Source organism: Conger conger, chromosome 15, assembly GCF_963514075.1.
Source record: "Conger conger chromosome 15, fConCon1.1, whole genome shotgun sequence".
Lineage (NCBI taxonomy): Eukaryota > Metazoa > Chordata > Actinopteri > Anguilliformes > Congridae > Conger > Conger conger.
Window position 1 is genome coordinate 30,422,241 of NC_083774.1, and position 20,000 is coordinate 30,442,240.

At 48.9% G+C, this 20,000-nt stretch overlaps 1 protein-coding gene across 5 annotated transcripts in view; it reads right to left on the bottom strand.

Annotated features, from left to right (window-relative positions):
- The window catches only part of sema4ba (sema domain, immunoglobulin domain (Ig), transmembrane domain (TM) and short cytoplasmic domain, (semaphorin) 4Ba), a 97,090-nt gene that overhangs the window by 18,050 nt on the left and 59,040 nt on the right, over positions 1 to 20,000 (bottom strand). For all 5 annotated transcript variants that reach the window (XM_061222413.1, XM_061222411.1, XM_061222414.1 and 2 more), the window contains exons 2-5: positions 18,339 to 18,792; positions 2,864 to 3,024; positions 1,494 to 1,556; positions 741 to 839 (exon numbers count right to left, since the gene is read on the bottom strand). In XM_061222413.1, the coding sequence (XP_061078397.1) occupies positions 741 to 839; positions 1,494 to 1,556; positions 2,864 to 3,024; positions 18,339 to 18,465 (450 nt within the window). In that variant the 5' untranslated portion in view covers positions 18,466 to 18,792. The remainder of the gene's footprint in view (positions 1 to 740; positions 840 to 1,493; positions 1,557 to 2,863; positions 3,025 to 18,338; positions 18,793 to 20,000) is intronic.

Consider the following 20,000-nt stretch of genomic DNA (forward strand, 5'->3'; position numbering starts at 1 on the left):
AGTGTGAGGCACACAGCTGCCGTCCCTGAAGTCTGGGGGGGGGGGGGGGGGGGGGGAAGAGGATTGGTCACGCCCTGACACAGAGCGCACCCGAAGTCTTTCGCAAAACACGTACAACGCCTTCATTAACGAGACTCGACGTCTTCATGAATCACACTTTGGATGGAGCCGACCCTTGCGTCCACAGTACGTCCGTCACATTTGAGAAGGGCAATGTAACGTAACGTGTTTTATGTCATCCTTCATTAGCTTAGAAATGGCTTATAAAGACGCCATGACATGGTAATAAAGGCTTACACGATAAGGTAATAAAGGCTAATAAAGGCTCCCTGAAGGGTTGCACACTTTGGGCCTGCTTTACTAAGACATGCGTGATACCTTTTAGCACAAGCAAAGCCTATAACATGGCTATAGTTTTCCTATGCTAACAGGCTTTGCACATGCTAATCAGGCCCATCGTGCGCCAACTAAGGTACACGACTGGGACCCGCAAGGTTAGCGGTTCGATCCCCGATGTAGCCACGATCCGCCCAGCTGTCATTCGAATCAACTGTAAGTCGCTTTGGATAAAAGCGGCAGCCAAATTAACATGTAATGTAATGTACAAAAAAAGAAAACGAAGGATTTGGCTTTGGGGTGGAGCAAAAGGGGAACGACGTTAGCGCTTAGGACCCGCCGCGGGGCTGCAGGCGCAGAGAGAGGTCGGGGGGGCGGGCGAGGGAGCGGGGCGGCACACTTACGATGTAGGCGCAGATGGGGCTGAAGGCATACGTCCCGCACACGTACAGGTGGGTGGCGTTCAGTCGCAGCAGGATCTTGACGTAATTGAAGCAGTCGGTCTGGCTCGACAGAAAAGAGAAAGAGGAACAAGGCGCGCACAAAACGCACCGCGTCAGCCTGGGGGAAAGCAGGGGAATAAATCTCCACATTAAAAGCGCCGGGATGTCAGAGAGAGGCAGAAAAGGAGCACTTTATCAAGGCTTTCGCCCGGGCGCGCGTTTTCCCATAACTCAGCCCGGTCCCCGCTCTTATCTGGAAACAATATTCACATCAGCTGGGAGAGACTCCGAGCACGATTAAAAAACAGGGCCCTTTCCGCCTGTCTCCTCCATTACCCGGGACAAATCAATACAGCTATGTGCCCTCCCTGGGTCTGTACCATCTGGTGAAACAACAAGAAGGAATATGTCACAGTCAGCCGCTCGAGCCAGCACAGAGAAAATAAACTGCATGCGTCGGCCTAAATATAGATTCTGTAGGCTCCGTCCTGCGCTCTGGGAACACGGTGCCGCCTACGCACAGAACATATACCACCTTCCCTCCTCCATTGTGTGCCCGGCACGCGGCCTAATGCGCTTCCTGTGCGGGGCCGCATAGGTGAGCCCATCTGCGAAACCCGTCAAATGTTCAGCTCGCAGAGCCGGGCTTTCAGGCGTCTTCCGCCCCGGCGCTTATTTTAATGAGGTTACCATGGCGACGGCGGCGTCTCTCACCTGCAGGTCTTTGCCTTTGAATCTGCACTCCTCTCTCTTGTTCTCGGGGGTGCTCCATGTCAGCTGCCGTGGGGAGAGGGGGGGAGGGGAGGTTAATGGTCGAACCGATTCGGTGAATTGTGAACTGGTATGGCTGAGAACTGCACAGCAGCGGATGCACAGATCGATTCCTTTTCACGGTAACTGAGTGTAAGTGAATCTGTGTGTGTGTGTGTGTGAGCATGTGTGTGCATGTGTGTGTGTGAGCATGTGTGTGTTCTTGTGCAAGCTTTTGTGTGCACATATGCGTGTGTTCCCTGTGTGGATGGTGGATGCATTATTCATTTTCCTTCTATTAACGTGTTGCGCAAATAAAGCAACAGAACATTGACATGCTGCTATAAATTTGCCCAAAGTACTGTGTTTTATGTGAGAAACTGCCAAGGCTCATTTCTAGCACTTGTCCTTAGATGGGCCCTCCTGACAGTATGTTTAAAAAGCAAAACAGAAGATGAAATATGAAATTTGAAACTAAACAAAGATAGTGAGAAAATGCCTCAAATAATAAGACAGTGATGTGGAACTTAAACAGCGCGATCACAATTCTAATTTTGTTCTGGCTCTCTGTCCAAAAGTGTGTGTGTGCTAGCTCTAAAATTTCCCTCGGGATGAATAAAGTATCTATCTATCTATCTGCTTCTGCCAGCTTGCAAGAGCATGTGGGACTGTGCATGCATGAGTTCACATCCATTTGCATGTGTGTCTGTGTACATTTGAACATGTGGCAGAATATGTGCATTTGTATGTGTGTGTTTACGTGTATGCACATTCAAACTTGTGTTGCATGTGTGAATACTTTTGAATATGTGGTTTGGTTCTGCATGTGCGTTCGAACGTGTATGCATGCATGCACATACGTGGTCGCGTATGTGCATTTGTATGTGTGTATACGTGTGCATATAGTTGAATATGTAGTTGTACATGTGCGTTCGCATCTATGTATTTGTGTACGTACATTTGAATGTGGTTGTATCCGTGCATTTGTATGTGAGTGTATTTGTGTATGCATATTTGAATATGTGGTAGTATATGTGTGTTGCATGCGTGTGCATATGTATATGTATATTTGAACCTGTGGTTATATGTGCTTTTGTAGCTGTGCGTGCACAACAGTACTTATAGGGCCAGTGAGGGAGCAGCTCAGAAAGAACACAGATGGACGGACGGACAGACAGATGGACAGACGGACGGACAGATGGACAGACAGACAGATGGACAGACGGACGGACGGACAGACGTGCAGACAGATGGACAGACGGACAGACAGACAGACGGACGGACGTGCAGACGGACAGACGGACGGACAGACAGACGGACGTGCAGACACTCACGTTCTTGCGCAGCTCTCCTCGGCCGATGTCGGACAGACGGAGGGCGAACAGCGCCTCTCTGGCCCCCACGTACAGCGTCTCGTCCTGTTTACTGAGGAGCAGGGAGGTGTAGTTAAACACTCCGTCCGCCGAGAAGCGCTTGGCTGACCTCTCCTTCGCATCTGGAGGAGGGGAGAGAGAGAGAGGGAGAGATAAGAGAAAGGGAGAGAACGAGGGAGAGAGGACAGAGCGTCCTTATTAACGGTGTTTCTCTGGCCACGCCCGTCATAACAGAGAGCACGGCCGGGAGCTCACACCCAGTCCCCAGCGCCTCCTCCCCGCTGAAGTCATTTACCGACATTACTCCTCCCTGCGCCTCCCTGCGCCTCCCGAGCTCACACGGCAGAGGAGGAGTAGACAGTGGCGGCCGGCTCGATCGTTTCAGACACCCCCCCATCCGATCGATCAGGTTTTTTTTAACGCCCCAGATGCAATTAGCCGGTCGAACTCCTCTGAATATGAACTCACGGCGAGTCCCTTATGTGCAGTGTGTTTGGGTTTTGGAGGTTGTGGTTCCGGCTCACTTTGTGCAAGTCATGACCGTGCGCGGCTGGGAAGGCGCATCTGGGACCGGGTTTGAGCGTGGTCACCTGCGGTCAGACTCTTAAATCAAGACACCCGTCTATTGGTGTGTGCATGCCAGTCAGAATGTGTATGTGTGTGATAGGGCATGTGTGTGTTTGCGTGTCTGCATGTCCGTGTGTGTGTGTGTTAGTCTGTGTGAGTCTGAGAGAGTGTGTACATGTGTGGGCATGCGTATTTGTGTGTGAGTGTGCCTGCAATTGTATGTGTGTTTTTATGTGTGTGTTTCTGTGTATGTGTTTCTATGTATGTGTGTGCCTGCAAGTGTATGTGTGTTTAATGTGTGTGTGTTTCTGTCTATGTGTGTATGTTATGTTTGTGTGTGTGTGTGCCTACAAGTGTATGTGTGTTTCTACGTGTGTATCTCTGTACAAAAAGTCAAGACAGATGTTCACCAGCCTAACAAGAAGCACCAGTGTACTGTCATTAGTGAAAGTGTTCCTTGGGGGGGTTTATTGGTTTCCATGGCAGCTGGGTTGCCTGACACGGAAGGCTTGAAAGGGGGGAAGTGGACTGGGTGGGGGATGGGAAGGTTTCAGAACTACTTTACCTTGAATGACCTACAGTACAATTGGTGTTCAGCAGTTAACTGTTAATACCATGACACTCATAGAGCATCTAACCCCCAGGGCACACAGAACACCCATAAAGGTGATAATGCCAGTAAAGCTCAATATGCACGTGAGGCTTGTAAAAACGGTCACACCGGGAATGACCCTTGCACTATGGCGAGCAGGGTCACAGACGGGCTGGGAGAGCTAGCGCTGAATCCCTTCTCGTTACCCCGAGAACCTTTTCCAAATCAGGGTTCCCATCTCCGTTTCTCTCCGCCTCTTCCAAATTCAAATTTCAAAATTATATTGAATTTACATCAGCTTTATTCGCATGACGAACGCTAGGCGCTGAGGTGCCAGAACACACAAATAATGATAAGTGTAATTTAATGTCTAATAACCACAACCCTCCCCTCTCTCCCTCCCACTCGGTACGGGGCTGGAATGGACGGCTCCCCTGGGCTCTGTTCAGGGCCATTGGCTCAGCTGCCACACACACGCCTCTGCTGCTGGCCTCTTCTGCTGCTCTGGACACACCCACCTCCAAGCTTTCAGCAGCCACACATTCTTATTATTATTATTATTTTTTTTTACTAGGGACAGTGCACATTAATCAAGATTTTCAGTTTCCACATCAATGTAAATGTGCCAGAGTTAGTTAATGAGCTCATTTTCATCTGCAGTCCCTAACCTGCATGTCTTTGGACTGTGGGAGGAAACCGGAGTACCCGGAGGAAACCCACGCAGACACGGGGAGAACATGCAAACTCCGCACGGAGAGGCCCGGAAGAAGAAGAAAAAGAAGACGACGAAGATGAACACGAAGACCATGAAGAAGATGATGAAGAAGAATGAAGAATAAGGTTGAAGAAGAAGAAAAAGAGGAGGCACGGATGGTGCAGTGGGTAGCACTGCCGCCTCACAGCAAGGAGGTCCTGGGTTTGAATCCCGGTCGGCCAGGGCCTCTCTGTGTGGAGTTTGCATGTTCTCCCCGTGTTCATGTGGGTTTCCTCCAGGTACTCCGGTTTCCTCCCACAGTCCAAAGACATGCAGGTTAGGCTGATTGGAGAGTCTAAATTGCCCATAGGTGTGTGTGTGTGTGTGTGTGTGTGTGTGTGTGTGTGTGTGTGTGTGTGTGTGTGTGTGTGTGTGTGTGTGTGTGTGTGTGTGTGTGCCCCCCCCCCTGCGATGGACTGGTGACCAGTCCAGGGTGTATTCCTGCCTTTCGCCCAATGTATGCTGGGATAGGCTCCAGCCCCCCTGCGACCCTGTTCAGGATAAGCAGGTTAAGATAATTAATGAATGAATGAAGAAGAATATGGTTGATAAAGAAGAATGAAACATAAGGAAGAATAAGGAAGAAGATGAAGAAGAAATGTATTTATGTAGTAATGTTATTTGTAGTCCAAAGTGCTTCACAGAAAACGTATAAAAGCTAAACAAAGATGACATATAAAAGCCTGTTCCTAGGAAACACAAAAAAGGGAGAATACTTACAGTTCTAAAGTTAAACTTATAAAATAACTAAAAATAGGGAAAAGTAGGTTAAATTAATAAAACAAGAGCAAAGATAAAATAAGAAGAACCCAAGGAAAAACCTAAAAGTTGCTTAAAACGTTGACGTCTCTATGAGCTAGAGCTAGTTGTGGGCCACGGACAGAGACGGAAGCTTCACCTGTTACTGCACGGCAACGGACAGCCCCATGAGAACAGCACCGCCTCCTGTATCACAGAGTTCATCGGGCGGATTCAAGCAAGCTTGTCAGAGAAGGAGACACTTCTACCTTGGCCTGTGCACTGTGGTCTACATCATTTAAACAATACTGTACGTAACTCGCAAATACACACTAATGAAAAGCCCAAAAGACCGGTTTCGTGAGGTTAATAAATTGAACGCGTTCCCTCTGGCTGCGTGTGAAAGGCGATCTCGCCAGCTCCGATCTCCCACGGAAAAAGAAAAAGGCGAAAGGTCGCCGGAAGGAGCTCCCCTCCCTCGGGCGGACGCTGCCGTAGCAACGGGGCGGCGGGAGGCGAGCCGCTCCCCAGCGCGATGGCCAGGAGGAGCGTAGGGAAGCTGAGCTCACATGACTTGGCAGTGCCTCGGAGCTTCGGGTGAGGCACGGTGACTTACAGCACAGGCAGACAGAAGAACGAAGGAAAAAGAAAACCTGAGTTTGAGATCCCGAGATAAAGGACTGTGTAAACGCAATTAACCCATAACTATTCATTAATTCCCTGCTGAAAGAAACAGCTCCAGCTAGGTTTTGAAGCTGGGAAGCTGGTTAGCTGGTAGCTGGTTGACCAGTTAAGACCAGCTCCATACTCAACATGGTTTGACCAGGTCAGGTACTGAAACAGCTGATAGCTGGTCATTTCAACTAGGTCATATCTGGGCATATTTTTAGCGCAACTTCTTATTGGCTAGTAGGCCTACCGATAAGGAGAACTGCCCTGTCTTCATTAATTTGCAGGAAATATAGCTAGCTGGTCATTTCAAGTTGGTAATATCTGGATTTTATTTTAGAGCCTACGTCACCACTCTTAAATTTTTTATGTGACAGTATCCAAAAGGAAAACTTCATATGTCATATATAGAAATATACATTGCAATATATTTTTGCAGCAGCTGTATGTGAGTCGTTAAATGTGCAAAGTCATCGTATTTTGGATAGAGGTTAAGCCTATTTAGCCATTTATCACGCACAGTTTTCATCTTCACAAAGTATAGAAGCTGCTTTAAAAGCACACGGAGCCAAACCAAATAAATCGTTGGTCCTGCAATTTCGTTGCTCTGTCCAAACAGTTCTTTGGCCCCCATTCTCACAGTTGTAAACACCACTATTTCAGCGAGAAAAGTGTTTACTTAGTGGCCGCAGGCAGTCGGCTAACAGAACACTGAGTGCCTCCGATTCAGCATCGTTGACCCTTCCTGAAAGCAGCCGCTATAACATCACTTACCGAGCCCGGCTTATCTGCTGCTCGTCTGTTTGTGCAGCGCGCTGGACGAGCAGACGGAAAACAGAACTTCTATCGCAGCTTACGGCCAACGATTTAAACTCAACAATATGCTCCCCCCTCAAATGAAAGAAGAAAAAAATATGGTGTCTTTAGAACTAGACGGCCTTGGGAGCGGGGGGGACGACGACGACATAAGAAATCCAGGACAGCTGCAGGGAAAGCCACATCTTGCACACCATTAAATAGCAGCTCTTCCAAATCTTACAGTACGCCATATCTTTCCCTGTGTTTATAACGATCCGCCCATCTGGAGCCAATTAAACAATCGCAATGTGCTTTGTACAGACCTGAGAGGAGCAGATGTTCCTGAGGGGAAAAACAAACAAAAAAAATGAAAGAAATCAAAGATGGGTACAGTAATAATTATTGGATTGTTCTGAATGAAGCTTTACTGCACTAAGAGGGAGAGGGAGAAGGAGAGAGAAACCACACCTAAAAGTAGTGCTAAAAACCTAATCACAGAGCGTATCTATGTACGTAAAAACATGTTGGATCAGTGCCCCTCCTCCTAAAAGTCTTTTGAAATGAAATGCATAATGAATAAAACAGCACCACGTGTTGCTCAGAACGGCACATGCAGAACATGTGGCGGCTATAAGCCTCCTCCGTAATCAGAAGCAGATCTGAGCACAGCCCTCTGAGCAGCTCCGCAGAAGAAGGCAAATACAGTTTGGCAGTGCGGTGGCAGAGCACTGCCACACACTTTTGGGCCCTTCGCATTGTAGCCTCGCCAGCCAATGGCGGGCTACTCGCTAAATGTCATCACTACGGGGTCGTTTCGGGGAGAGCGGCAGGCTTCCCACGAAAGGCAGCTATCGGAGCGCTATTTTAGTGCCGGCACTGTTATTGCTCCCCGGGTCTGAGGTCGGCTCCATGGGGCGTCTCCATGACGACGGGCCCTGGCGACGAGGCTCAGTGTTGTGGGAAAGAGCGTCGTCGGTTTGGAACACCTCGCGGGGCGGGGAGGAGGGTGTCGTTCTCCCGGGAGAGTACAGGCATGTTATTGGGGACCAGCGTCAAGATAGATCACCGAGTCTCCAATGCCATAATAAATATTTTGAGTGGAGCAAATCACCACAATTCTTATATATACACATACACACATAAACAAATAAATAGTATGTTCATACTAATTGCTAACACATTAGTAATTGTTGCTTGTAACTCATAATTACCCAATCTACCCACTAATTTAACCATTTAAAGGATACCAAGAGTTATTTCTAATGTCAAACAGTCAAATCTTGGAAATATGCCTTAGACCTGTAAGCTAATCAGCAAACTTTTTAATGGAACATTCCATTTTGTGATGCTGTTGAAAAGTGTGTTGTTATGCACTCATGAGGTCTGACACATCATAACTTGTCTGCCATCTCCTCCTTAATCCATACCCCCCCCCCCAGGCTGTGAATGGAAGCTTCCTGCCCAAAGTGCTTCCTGTTTTAATCACTGGGACGGCCTCACGGAACAGTACCACACAAAGGACAGGCGGGGGTGCCAAGGCTGATAGACAGGAATGGTGCTGCGTAGAAGGCCTTGGTGGAGGCCACAGTTGAGACTTGTCTCAGAAAAGCAATCAAGCCATGCCACACCATGCCACCTCCCTCCCTCATGCTGCCTCACCTGTCAGATAAAATATATCACAGAAACAGGAGCAAGGATTCAATTTCTAGCCATGAACTTGGTTCTAAACAGGGGCGTCAATGAGGTTTTGGAAATTGACAGCTGAGGGTTACAACAATGGTGAGGATCAGCTTAACCTGCCGCCCGGCTCCCAAACACCAGTCCCGATTGGTTGTAAAGGTGGGAAAAATCCCAAGTTCTGTGACCGGCTGCTGGCCAGCAGGGCGGCCCTCTCCTAGTGACAGAGGCAGCAAGGAGACAGGGGGAACTATGGGAAAACTGAACGACATTAAAATGAACATGCAATTAAGCATTATTCCAAAGGCACCACTTGTTAACAGACTGTAATATCCGCCCTGCTCCACTCCCTAATCCGTTTAGGGGAGAATTAATTATGCTGCCTTTTAAATAAACTCGCTAATTTTGCTGCAGCGGGATCTCCCAGTCTGACGCTCGATTAGAGGCAGAGAGACTCTGGGAAAAAAAAGTGGAACACAAGGCAATCTAACACCAGACATCGGGTTCAGAAATAGAGTTATTAATGCATGAGTTTACAGTGTCTTATTTGAGCAAGGAACTTCACAGCACAAAGATAACACTTGGGTTTTGCCTTCTCGGACTTTCATTACAGGCGAAAGGGATCAAAATCGTCAATGCCAAGAAGGAAACAAAAGCAGGTACTTCTCCTCCTTCCAGTATTTCGACTGGAACCAGGTGTGCGCGCGTTGTTCCCTTTGGCGATGATGTCACAATGACATCGCTATTCGGTGTCAGATCCCCAGACGGCTTCTCGTTGTTTATCGGAACGTGCTTTGTCTGCTCGGACGGCGTTTAGTTTACCGTCTGTCACGCGAGCACTGGCAGCGGAAAAGGAGAACCTGTCCCTCTTTGTCGAGTCGGCCAAAGGATCCCTTGGCGGACGCATTTGATGCCCCGTACCCAAAAGGCCTTCCATAAACGCGTCCCGGGTTCTCAAAGGAAAGGCGAGCCGAGGCGCGCGGCGCCGGCCCGTCCTGAACAAAGCGGCCGCTGGCAGAGCTGCGGAGAGCTCAACACCGCCTCAACGCCGCAGACACTCATCTGCGACTGGACTGCGCTTATCGTCCCCGGCAAACACTCTCAAACACAAACACACCTGCCTCCATCTGCACCATCCCAGCCAGCTTTACCAAGCTTTATTGACTAAGCCCATCCAAAAATACAGATTCCCCCCATATATAAAGCAGGCTTTCTTGGGCCTTGCAGTGGGCTTAGAGCAGGTCTCCGCATGTTGGACTCCTATCCTGCCCCACCAGCCAACGCAGAGTTGGCAAACGCCCATCACGGCGGTGTTTCGACTCTGTCAAGTTTGAGCTGTCAAGCTGCTGAGCGGCCTGTGTTGCTAATGACAGCCAGAGGGGGGCAGTGTTGAGCAGGGGGGCGCTAGCCCAGCGCTCAGTCACAACCACGAATCGGGGTGTCGGGGAACGAGACGGAAGCGCCTCAACGACCAGCCAGTACAGTAGCGGCTGCCAAAGGACCGCGGGCACGTTTAGCGTCTCGCGCGGCTGCCAAAGGACCGCGGGCACGTTTAGCTGCCGCAGCGGCGGTAACGAAGGCCGCCGTCTTCGAGCCGCATTACAGCGGGAGGCTGCAGCCGCGGAGCGAGGGCCCCGCGGCTCCCCGCCAGCGAACAATGACTGCAGACGCTCCTCATCAATGTAATTGCTGATGATTACGCAGCTGGGCTAGCAGCGGCGGTTTGTTAGCAGACTGCTGCAAATTCCTGTACGTGCGCACAAAGCCGCAGATTACAGCATCAAAGCTGTGTCTGACAGCACGCGCGGCTAAGCGAGGTAAGAGATACCTCGCTGTAATGAGTGTAAACGGGAGGGGACGTATTGTTTAGGGGGGGGTGTCTGTGCTCTCTGAGGCTACGGTGATAAGCAAGCACCCTGCAGGTAGTGTACTGTGGGAGACAACCCCCCTCTCTTCCACCCCTCCTCCGCCCCCGCTACTCCCCAGGGGTTGGAGTGTTTGGCGGTGCAGCACCAGTGAGGCAGGAGGCCCGCGGGACAGGCAGGGGCAGGGGGGCACTTTAGGCAGGACTGTGCCCGGTTTCCCCCAGGTCAGCCGCGGATAGGCATCATTAGGGCTCGGATAAGAACTGATATCATGACCTATGTCTCTCTCTCACTCCCCTTCCCCCTCTCTTTATCTTCTCCCGCGATCATTCTCTCCATCTCACCTTTCTGTCTCTCCCCCATTCTGACATTATCTATCTCCCTTCTGTCTCCCTCGCTCTCTTTCCAGCTAGACCAGGCCCCTACTCATCTCCCTCTTTCAACTCCTCCCATCTCAACCCAGCTTTCAATTCTGCCAGCATGCAGAGACACCCATGTTAATATGCCTTGTTTTTCACCTACCATTGCTTCGCATACACTGACTGTGCTCGCTCTTATACTGTTCTTATCTCCAGACTCAAGACCAGTTCATCTGGTTGACCATAGACCAACATTTTGCCTACATCAGCCACAAAGTTTACTCCTTTGACAACAAGACTGCACAGCCCAACACGTGGACTGTGGAGCAGAGTTGGGGTAACTTCCATTTGAAGTGAGTCAACTGCATGCTGGTTCAAGCAGACCATGACAGTCAAGCCCAGCTCTGGCTGATGGCTGAGTAGTGTTCACCTACCACAGTCCATTCACATAAGAGTGTGGTTTATAGAAACCGAGAGTGTGGTCCCTCTACTAATTTGGGTACTTCCTCCTGCATGCAAGCTTGCTGCAGACTGCCAGTCTTAACGACCCCCCCCCCCCTCCCATCCCAGATTCTCCTTCGCGTGTGTATGAGACTATCCTTTACGGGCGGTTTGGTGGTGCAGTGGCTAGCACTCACAGCAAAAAGGTTTGAACCCAGCCGGGACCCTCCTTTGTGGAGTTCTCCCCATGTCTACATGGGATTCCTCAAAGCACTCCAGTTTCCTCCCATATCCAAAGACGTAATACTAATCCTCTTTGGTGCTGGATCTGTTCTGTGAGTGCCCATCTGGGGTAGGTTGCTGCTGTAACTCTGTGCCTTGTCCATGCATGCTAGCGTGGATGGGCAGACGGGTTTCCAAAGCAGAGCCATCCCGTCAAACACAACTGTACTGCCTGTTTAGCTTGCTAATAAAGATTCTAACTTCGATGACAGTGTCTCTCACTGAAGTGGATATAAATTCAATTCAGTAATTGCAGAAATCATTAATGATACTTTTTTTCAATTCATGAGTTTAGTCGCAATTAATTTTCATGAATTGACTTAATCAAAGCCGGAGCCCCAAAGCTGGGCAGTGAAGGGAAACAGTATCTTGAGCTGGAGTAAAAAAAAAAAAAAAAGAACAAACAGACAAAGAACAAACACAAAAGAACTGTACAGCGATGGCCTAACAATACAATTGGGCTTTCACAATTCAGAGAAGATCTCGGCTAAAATGGGTTGACACCCCCCCCCCCCCCCCCCCTTCGCTCAAAAAGAAAGGTCAATTTACTGTTGTGCTGCACACCCCTATAGACTCACCCACATGTAACACCAGCAGAAAGAGACATGCGGGTTAGCTCAGTGCTAACTGGCCTGCCATCGGCTGCATCCAGCGAGAATAAACAAACACAGATGAGAAGATGAGCGGTGGAAGAGTACAGGAGTACACGTGCGCTGGAGCAGAGCGGGAGAGAGGGAGGCCAGTATGAAAGAGGAATGGAGAACATAGAAGGTGCGCTCAGGCTTTTGGGCTGGACAGGAGGGAGTGGGGAGGCGTTTGATGGTGGGGGGTCATCCTGAATCTTGCGTCAGTTCGGGGTTTCTCGGCCCATTTACATTTACATTTTTTACACTTTCATTTTAGTCATTTTGCAGACGCTTTTAATCCAAAGTGACTTACAAGTGCATAGGTTCTACCACAAGTCTAAGCATCACATCCATAACTAGGAAAATACACATGGAATGCTGTTCTAAACATATAGTCGTCATCATAAGTGCAATTTTTTTTTTTTTTTTTTTTTTGGGTTAGACGAGGAGGATAGGGATATCAGAAAGGGGGGGGGCGGGGGAAATCAGGAGGGAGGACTAAGGTAGAGTTTGAAAAGGTGTGTTTTGAGTCTGCATCGAAATAGGGGGAGGGATTCTGCTGTCCTGACAGTGGTAGGCAAGTCATTCCACCACTGAGGAACCAGAACGGAAAACAGGCGTGAACGCGCAGCTCGACCGCCAGGTGCCCGTAGAGAGGCCCGACTTTGTTACCTCAGCGTGAGGCTAAATGATTCAGAGATTGCCTTGGGGATAGTGAGAACTCGGGGTCATCTGACCGCTATCTTCACATCCATCAGAAACCAGCTCTGAAGCAAGTTTTTGTTTAAAAAAAGGGCAGGGGATGGACTGAGTAAAAGAGATCCAGTGAGGAACCTGAGAAATATGGGCTGAGAAGGTCTAGAGGGAGAGAAATCCACCACCTGGTGCTGGAAGTGGAAAAGGGTAATGAGGCGTCACTGGCGATGACAATGGTTGTGTAACAGTTTTTTGGGGAATCTAGGCTGTATTAAATTCCTCATTTATAAAGGAAATTGTTACCAAGAGTTTCCAGGCCTGAAAAGTTGACTGCCACTAAAACTGAACACACACACACACACACACACACACACACACATACACACACGCAACATTTATAAACCTTATGCAAATTTCATATTTTATATTTTATTCATTTATACAGCAGCATGTTTACTGAAGCGATGTGGGCTAATTACCTTGCTTAAGGCGGCAACAGCAGCACTCCACCTGGGATTCAGACTAATACGCTCTGGTTTACAAGCCGAAAGCAGGTGACCGAAAATTAGACTGGGGATCTTGTGAGATAGCGCAGCTTGAAACCACAAGACCAGTGAGATACCTCGCTGGGTATGAACTTAATCACTTTTTATGACCCATAATTTCTACATACTCTTCTAATATGTCTTGCTCAATTTTGTTCCCGCAAGAAACATAGAGTCTAAAGGTTGGTCAAGGGATTCCTGGGTAGGCAAATTTGCCCCATGCTCATTAGACCCAAAGGCTTGCAAAATGGCTGAAATACATGATTTGACATACTGAATGTGAAAGAGCTTTCGAGCAGTAAAGGGGTTTTTCTTTCTCTTTTAAAAAAACCTGTCAAGCATGATTTATAGCCAGTTCTCTTGGGCTTTTTATATATATATATGTATAAAAAAGAATAAATAAATAAATGGGTCCCGCAAGTAGCAGTAAAAATCAGGATCGGTGCAATCCTTTCATCACACTGTGAAAATAAACCACAACTACGCTACGCAACTACCCAGAAAATCCAAAGACTACAGCCCGATTAGCATTATAGCTGCAGACTACAACACACTCCTACACAGGCGAAACGGCAGAGCCACAGGGTAGGATGTATACCCCTGCAGCACCGCGGTATGAGCCGCATGGAAACACTGTCCTCGTGCTGTTAAACACACGACCATGCTGGGTAAGCCCCAGTTACCTCAAAGGAAAGGTTAAACAACGTCCCCTGAGTGCGGCAGTAAACACTGGTCCCTGAAGTCTGCGCTGTTTATCTTTTCCTCCCGCACTACCAACCGTTTTTTTCAAACCAGATGTTCTTGCATATAATCTACTAGGCCATAAATAAGCCTTCCTTGTGTCTGAGAACAAAGGGTCCACTAAATAAAATAAAAAGGTTTCGTATTCTTTAATTGTACCGTAAAGATATACAGCTGTTATTGCTTCAGCTCCTCTGTCTGGGTTTTGTTTCACGGCTAGTGTGCGCGGCCTTCCTCCTGGGCCTTTCTTGTCGGCCGTCGAAGCGTGCCTAAAACCTTCAGGAGCGGAGCGCCTGACCTCCTCACCCGAAAACCCGCGGCGCGAGGGCGTGGCGGGCGGGAGAGGCGCGAGGGCGTGGCGGGCCCCGGCTCGGAGAGGAGCGAGGGCCGACGCGGCCAGCGCAAGCGGACCGCGCACGCGTACACGCTGGCGTGGTGGATTTATTATCTCACTGGAAGAGATTGTCATCATGATTTATTTCCTCCTCAGCGCACGGACGAGCCCGCGCGCTCTCTCGCTCGACAAGGACAAAGCAAGCGGAGGAACCCGCAGCTCCTCGCAGCGCTTTAAGCCTTGCCGCGTACGCCCCGCTACCGGCGTGGGTCCGAGCCCGGCAGGGTCACGCACGCCACGGAGACGCCTGCTGTGGAACGCGCCGTTCCAACGAGCATGTGCTACTGCAATTACACTGAGGCGCCTTTAGAAACTGTCTGCCGTATGGGCTCCAGTAAATTAGAAGGGGCGGGGGGTGGGACATCCGCGAATTCCCGCGAATTCCCCAGGCTCTAAGCCCCCACCCCCCCTCCGCCCCCCCAATGGAGAGCCGACTGTGAGAACCAGCGCACCGTAATGCAGCAAACATCTCTTGTTCGTTACTAGATTGGGGCTGGCGGGAGAGGAAGGGGAAAACGGGATTGGAAATCTTTCCAGGAAAGAGGCTGCGCCTTGCCTCGCTGATGAAGAAAAGAGTCCCTTTATAGAGGGACTTCCTGCGCAGATCGCAGTGCTGAGGGAAGGGGGGAGAGGGGGGGCACGGGGCTGGGAGCCCTTCCCCCCCCGCCTCTGCCCACCCCGACCCCCGCAGGCAGACCGCGGAGGGTTGCGTGAGACGAGGGCCAATTCAGACCGGCACTGGGTCCACAGCGCTTTGCACATGAGCGCGCTCTCAAATCGGCGGTCCCCGAGGTCCTCGCCCCCCCCGCCCGCCCGCCCGCCCTCATCACCGTGGCTGTAATCATTACCGTCGACATTATTATAAGCAGTTGTGCTCGCTCCACATCAGCGTTTCAAGCCCTGCGTCTCTGCGATCGTGCGCACACTACCCGTGCCCCTCAAACTGCTCTCTGCACTGCCCATTTAAACGGCTACATAGCAGAAGAAGAAACGAAGTAAAAATGCCATGAAAATACCGCCAAACCAAGGATTCTAACCTTAATTCCTCTGCGTATTGACCGTTGGACAGGACTCCTGCATTCAGAGGTTGTATTCCAAGGCTCTAGCGCAACTTGTTCGTACTTAGTAAGCGGGTAATGGATAACAAGCTCTGTTCTGTTGAGGATTAAAGGTCCGGATCCCAGGTGGGGGATCAAGCCGCTGTGGCACTGAGACACGTACTTACCCCAAATGACTGCAGGTAAATACCCAAGTGTGTAATTGGATGATTCTTAATAATTTAATCCAGGTAAGAATCCATAGACAGACTGCTAAGTAACGTAAGTCTGATGGTGAAGTATTGAGAGAAGGCATTCATTCGTTCATGCCAGATTTCTGTGGTAAGACATACAGAAAAGGCACAGAAATAAAACCAATAGTCCGTATTAGCAAGACAGGCTTGGAAAGCAGGCCAAGGTTCCAGTGATAGATATTCCAATATCTACTCCTCCACAGAAATGGAGCAATGCAAGAGCACCGAAAAACAGACCTGCCCTGCTTTGTTTCAAAGTGTCAAAGCCCCCAATGCACCCGAATCAGTCAAATCCAAATTATTTATGCGATTGGCAAGAGGGGGGGGTTAACATTCATTTTGGAGCAGGAGTGATTTTTGGACTGCATGACTTACGGTTTGTGTTTTCTGAACCGGTCTCTCATTGTGCTGGCCGGCAGGTGGTAGAGATTACCTCTTGTTAACGGAAGAGGGATTCGTGTTCAGACTGGCAAAGCTCAAACCTCAGGCTTGCATGACCCATTTTAATCCCCGCTGGGGGGTCTGGGGAGCTCAAAGACCTGCTGGTATTTTCACAGCTAGGTCTGACAGGAGCGATGTGTTTCCAGCACAGCCTTCACACAAAAGCCAGGTAGATTCTGTACAGAACACTGTGTCATTTCCAAATGTAGCGAGGGTATATCTGTATTTCTTTCAATATAACTTAATTTAAGAACTTTACGACTTTCCGGTTTTTACGCGTTTTTATTGCTTGGTTCGGTCTTTTCTTTTTGTATTTATTTCAATGCACCGAAAATGTTTTACAGTAAATGCACCGCGCTAATTAAAAGAGTCAATGTGTAGGTTTTGAGTAGAAGTAAAGAGGGCAGTGTAATTACCTTGGATGAGCATTATTAGGTACTCTGTCTCCCTTCTCTCACTGGCTTTCTGTTTTTCGAGTGCGGCTCTGCACCTGTCTCAATTAATGCGCTCTCCGCTCCCCCCCTCCCCCCTCCCCCCACTGTTCAGCACATTAACAACACTCTCTGCTCAATCACTCTTCTTTTGCTCTTCCTTTTTCTGACAACAGCTTGCCAAAAATTCCGCAAATCTGGATTTGGGTGGTTCTAAAGCTCGCAGTCCAGAGTTAACAACCGTAGGGTCTGGCAGGCCTGTTTTCAATAAAACAAAATAAGTCATGTACGTAGGTGAGAAAAAAATAAAAGTTATTTTGTCCTCCAGAAATCGGCCCTTTGTGCTTCTCGCCGCTGACCGCATTAGTTTACCCAGCGTACAAATTGTTGCACTCGGGTGAACCTCGTAAGTGCCCCCATTAACAAATGAGAGGCACAACAGGGTTCTGTTGCACAAGGCCAAACCAACGCTTGCAGATGCCTGCTCCCCCATTGTTCTCAGTGACTAGCAGAGCAATTCACCTAATACCTTTGGAATTAACAGCAAGCCACTAAAACCCGCGCCCGCCACTCTAATGAGGCTGATTTGAAGCCAGTCGACTGTTAAGCAGCGCTGTGCGGAGCGCGTGGTAAACAGGTATGAAACAGGCCGGGGGGGATTTAACGGGTGACGTACCGGCGAGGCGCGACAGGCCGAAACGTCTGAGGTGCGCTCTTCGGCCGAGCGCCGTTCGACAGAGCGCCTCACCTGCGCGCGTCTACGGGGAGGAATGCGGCCCTCGAGCGTGACGTTCGTGGACTCGTATAGACAAAAGACGCCGACCTCTTTGCAAAATTCTGAATTGGGGCCTTAAAGTGCACTTAGAAACCGTTCTCTGGAAAATTTCCAAGAGTTTAAGGCTTTAACTTGTCTGTCAAAATGGGGTCTTAAGTTAAGAAAAAAAATCTTTAAAAAGCGAAGTATTTTGTACTGTGTCCAAGTACGCACCAAATCAAAGAGTTGCACTCTGATATTTTTAGTGACATCCAACAAATTACTTCCCCAGGGCTTTGGCCTCACACTGGGCCCCCAGCAAGGCAAGTGAATGATTTGGTGCTGTAGACATAATGTTGTTTCGCCAACACAATTAGGTATCCATACAAAGCCCCCTTCAAATGAAGCCTGGATTGAGAAGGCCCCGGCAATTGGTTTCCTGTTTCTCAGCAGCCCTGCGAGCGTTGGGCCACTTAACAAACACAAAAGCCAACAGGGCCTCTGGGCAGCGCCACGGCAACCCACCCCACACAAACCAGGTCATGTGACTGTGCTTTTATTTTCAGATAAAACAAAGAGCAGCTACAGGGCAAAGCTCTGTTACCCACCCCTCAATAGATGTTGTGTTCACAAAGGGGTCACTGGAGGGGGGGGGCAATATCTGGGGCAATTATCTCATACATGCCAAATCAGACTGAACAGACGTGAAGAATGTTCCAGAAGCGGAGTCGGCGTAGCTTGTTTTTTCGAGGAACGGCGATTCAACTGTACTTACTGTACGCAAAGCTCAAACGCGCGGTGACATCGTCGTCGTCATCGTCTGTCGGGGCTGTGTGGACGAGGCCGGCCAGTAGGAGAGCGGAGGCCAGAAGAGGGAGCGAATGAACAGCCAGCGCCCTCATGGTTCCCTGGAACGCCAGCCACTATCTTGCAGCGTTTGTTTTTTCAGTGTTCTGTGGAATTCATGAAGCAAGCTATCTTCTCCCTTGTGTTTGTTTTTGCTTCCTGTCTTCCCTGCAAGGACCGAAAGTTTGTACTCCCAGCGCAAGAGTATTGAACGAAAGGCTTTGGACGTCTCTCTCCGACAGGCTTTCTCTCCTTCGTTTCTCTGCGACAGGGAATTCTGGTGTGTGTGAGAATGGGACCTTCACTTCAGCAGGAACCCCCTTGGAAATCCTGTCTCTTCCAGTTGTCTTCCGTGGACGTGCCTTGTGAGGTTTTCCAGAGAACTGTGGAGACAGAAATAAAAAAACTAAGTTCAAATTTTAATTCGGAATATTTAACTGACAGCCAAAAATAGCAACAATATTTTTTTAAACAGCAACTGAACCATGATTCTTACAGCAAACTAACAGCAAACTGATACGATGAGTAAAGTATGAGGCTACTTCCAGTTGCAGCTTCCAAAACCTAGCATTCATAAAGGTGCTAATTAAACTACTGATGTGTGCCCTCTATTTGACCTTAAACTGTGAATAAGCATTCATTGTATATTCTAAAGGAAGGTCTGCCAGTTCTGAACAGGCTGGAATGCGCTCTCCACCTGAGCTAATACAGAAAGACCTGACCTCTGGAAAGAGGCAGATCACATCTGACCACTTGGATGAAGGAGGACACATCAGAAGCGGTACAAACCTCTCTTGTCATGCGTTTTTGACCGCTGACCTTCTCACTTCATGGTAAAATAATGCCTGCCTCAACACACACTCACACAGAGGTTACACTTCCAGAAATAAAATTCATGCTAAATTAGATTACGTTCCGAGTGACAGCTTAATGGACCCAAATAATTTCCCAACAGATTGTGGACGGGAAATTGCGGTGGACTCCCAAGGAAAACATTGAAAAGTAAGGGAAAGTTGGTTGTACTTGAAAACAAGGTGCTTTTCTATTCTAAGGCATGCTGAAATACCAACACGGGTTCAACTCCAATTTAACAATCTCTGAGGGATGGGGGGGGTGGGGGGTGGGGGGGGGATGAGGGTGGGCGGTGATTTCTTTGAAATTGTTTTGTTGTGACCACCAATACAATGGAACTGCACTCCTAAACAAGGGTAATTCTGAGGTCAGGATTATGAGCCTTGTTTTTTCGCCAAACCTGTCTGTCTTTAATTATTGTCTTATGTGTTTCATTACCAAGTCGGTACCAGTAAACATCGTATACTGTGACAGAGTGAAGTGCAGGTCACAGCGTAGGCTGAGGAACTGGTGAATAATTAACCCCCATGCCTTGCATCACAGAAGAAACGAAACCCAGAAACGTTGACAGAGGAATCTTTTGTTGAACTTTTACTCAGTTTAGCGTTATCAAGTGTCAAGTTTCATTTATTCGTTGATTCTAGTATCAAGGAAAATACGGCAATTCTGAGAAAGCCCATAAACAAAAGCCAACCTGCTGATTACTTTTAAAGCCCCTGCAACGCCCTGTGTGTGGATT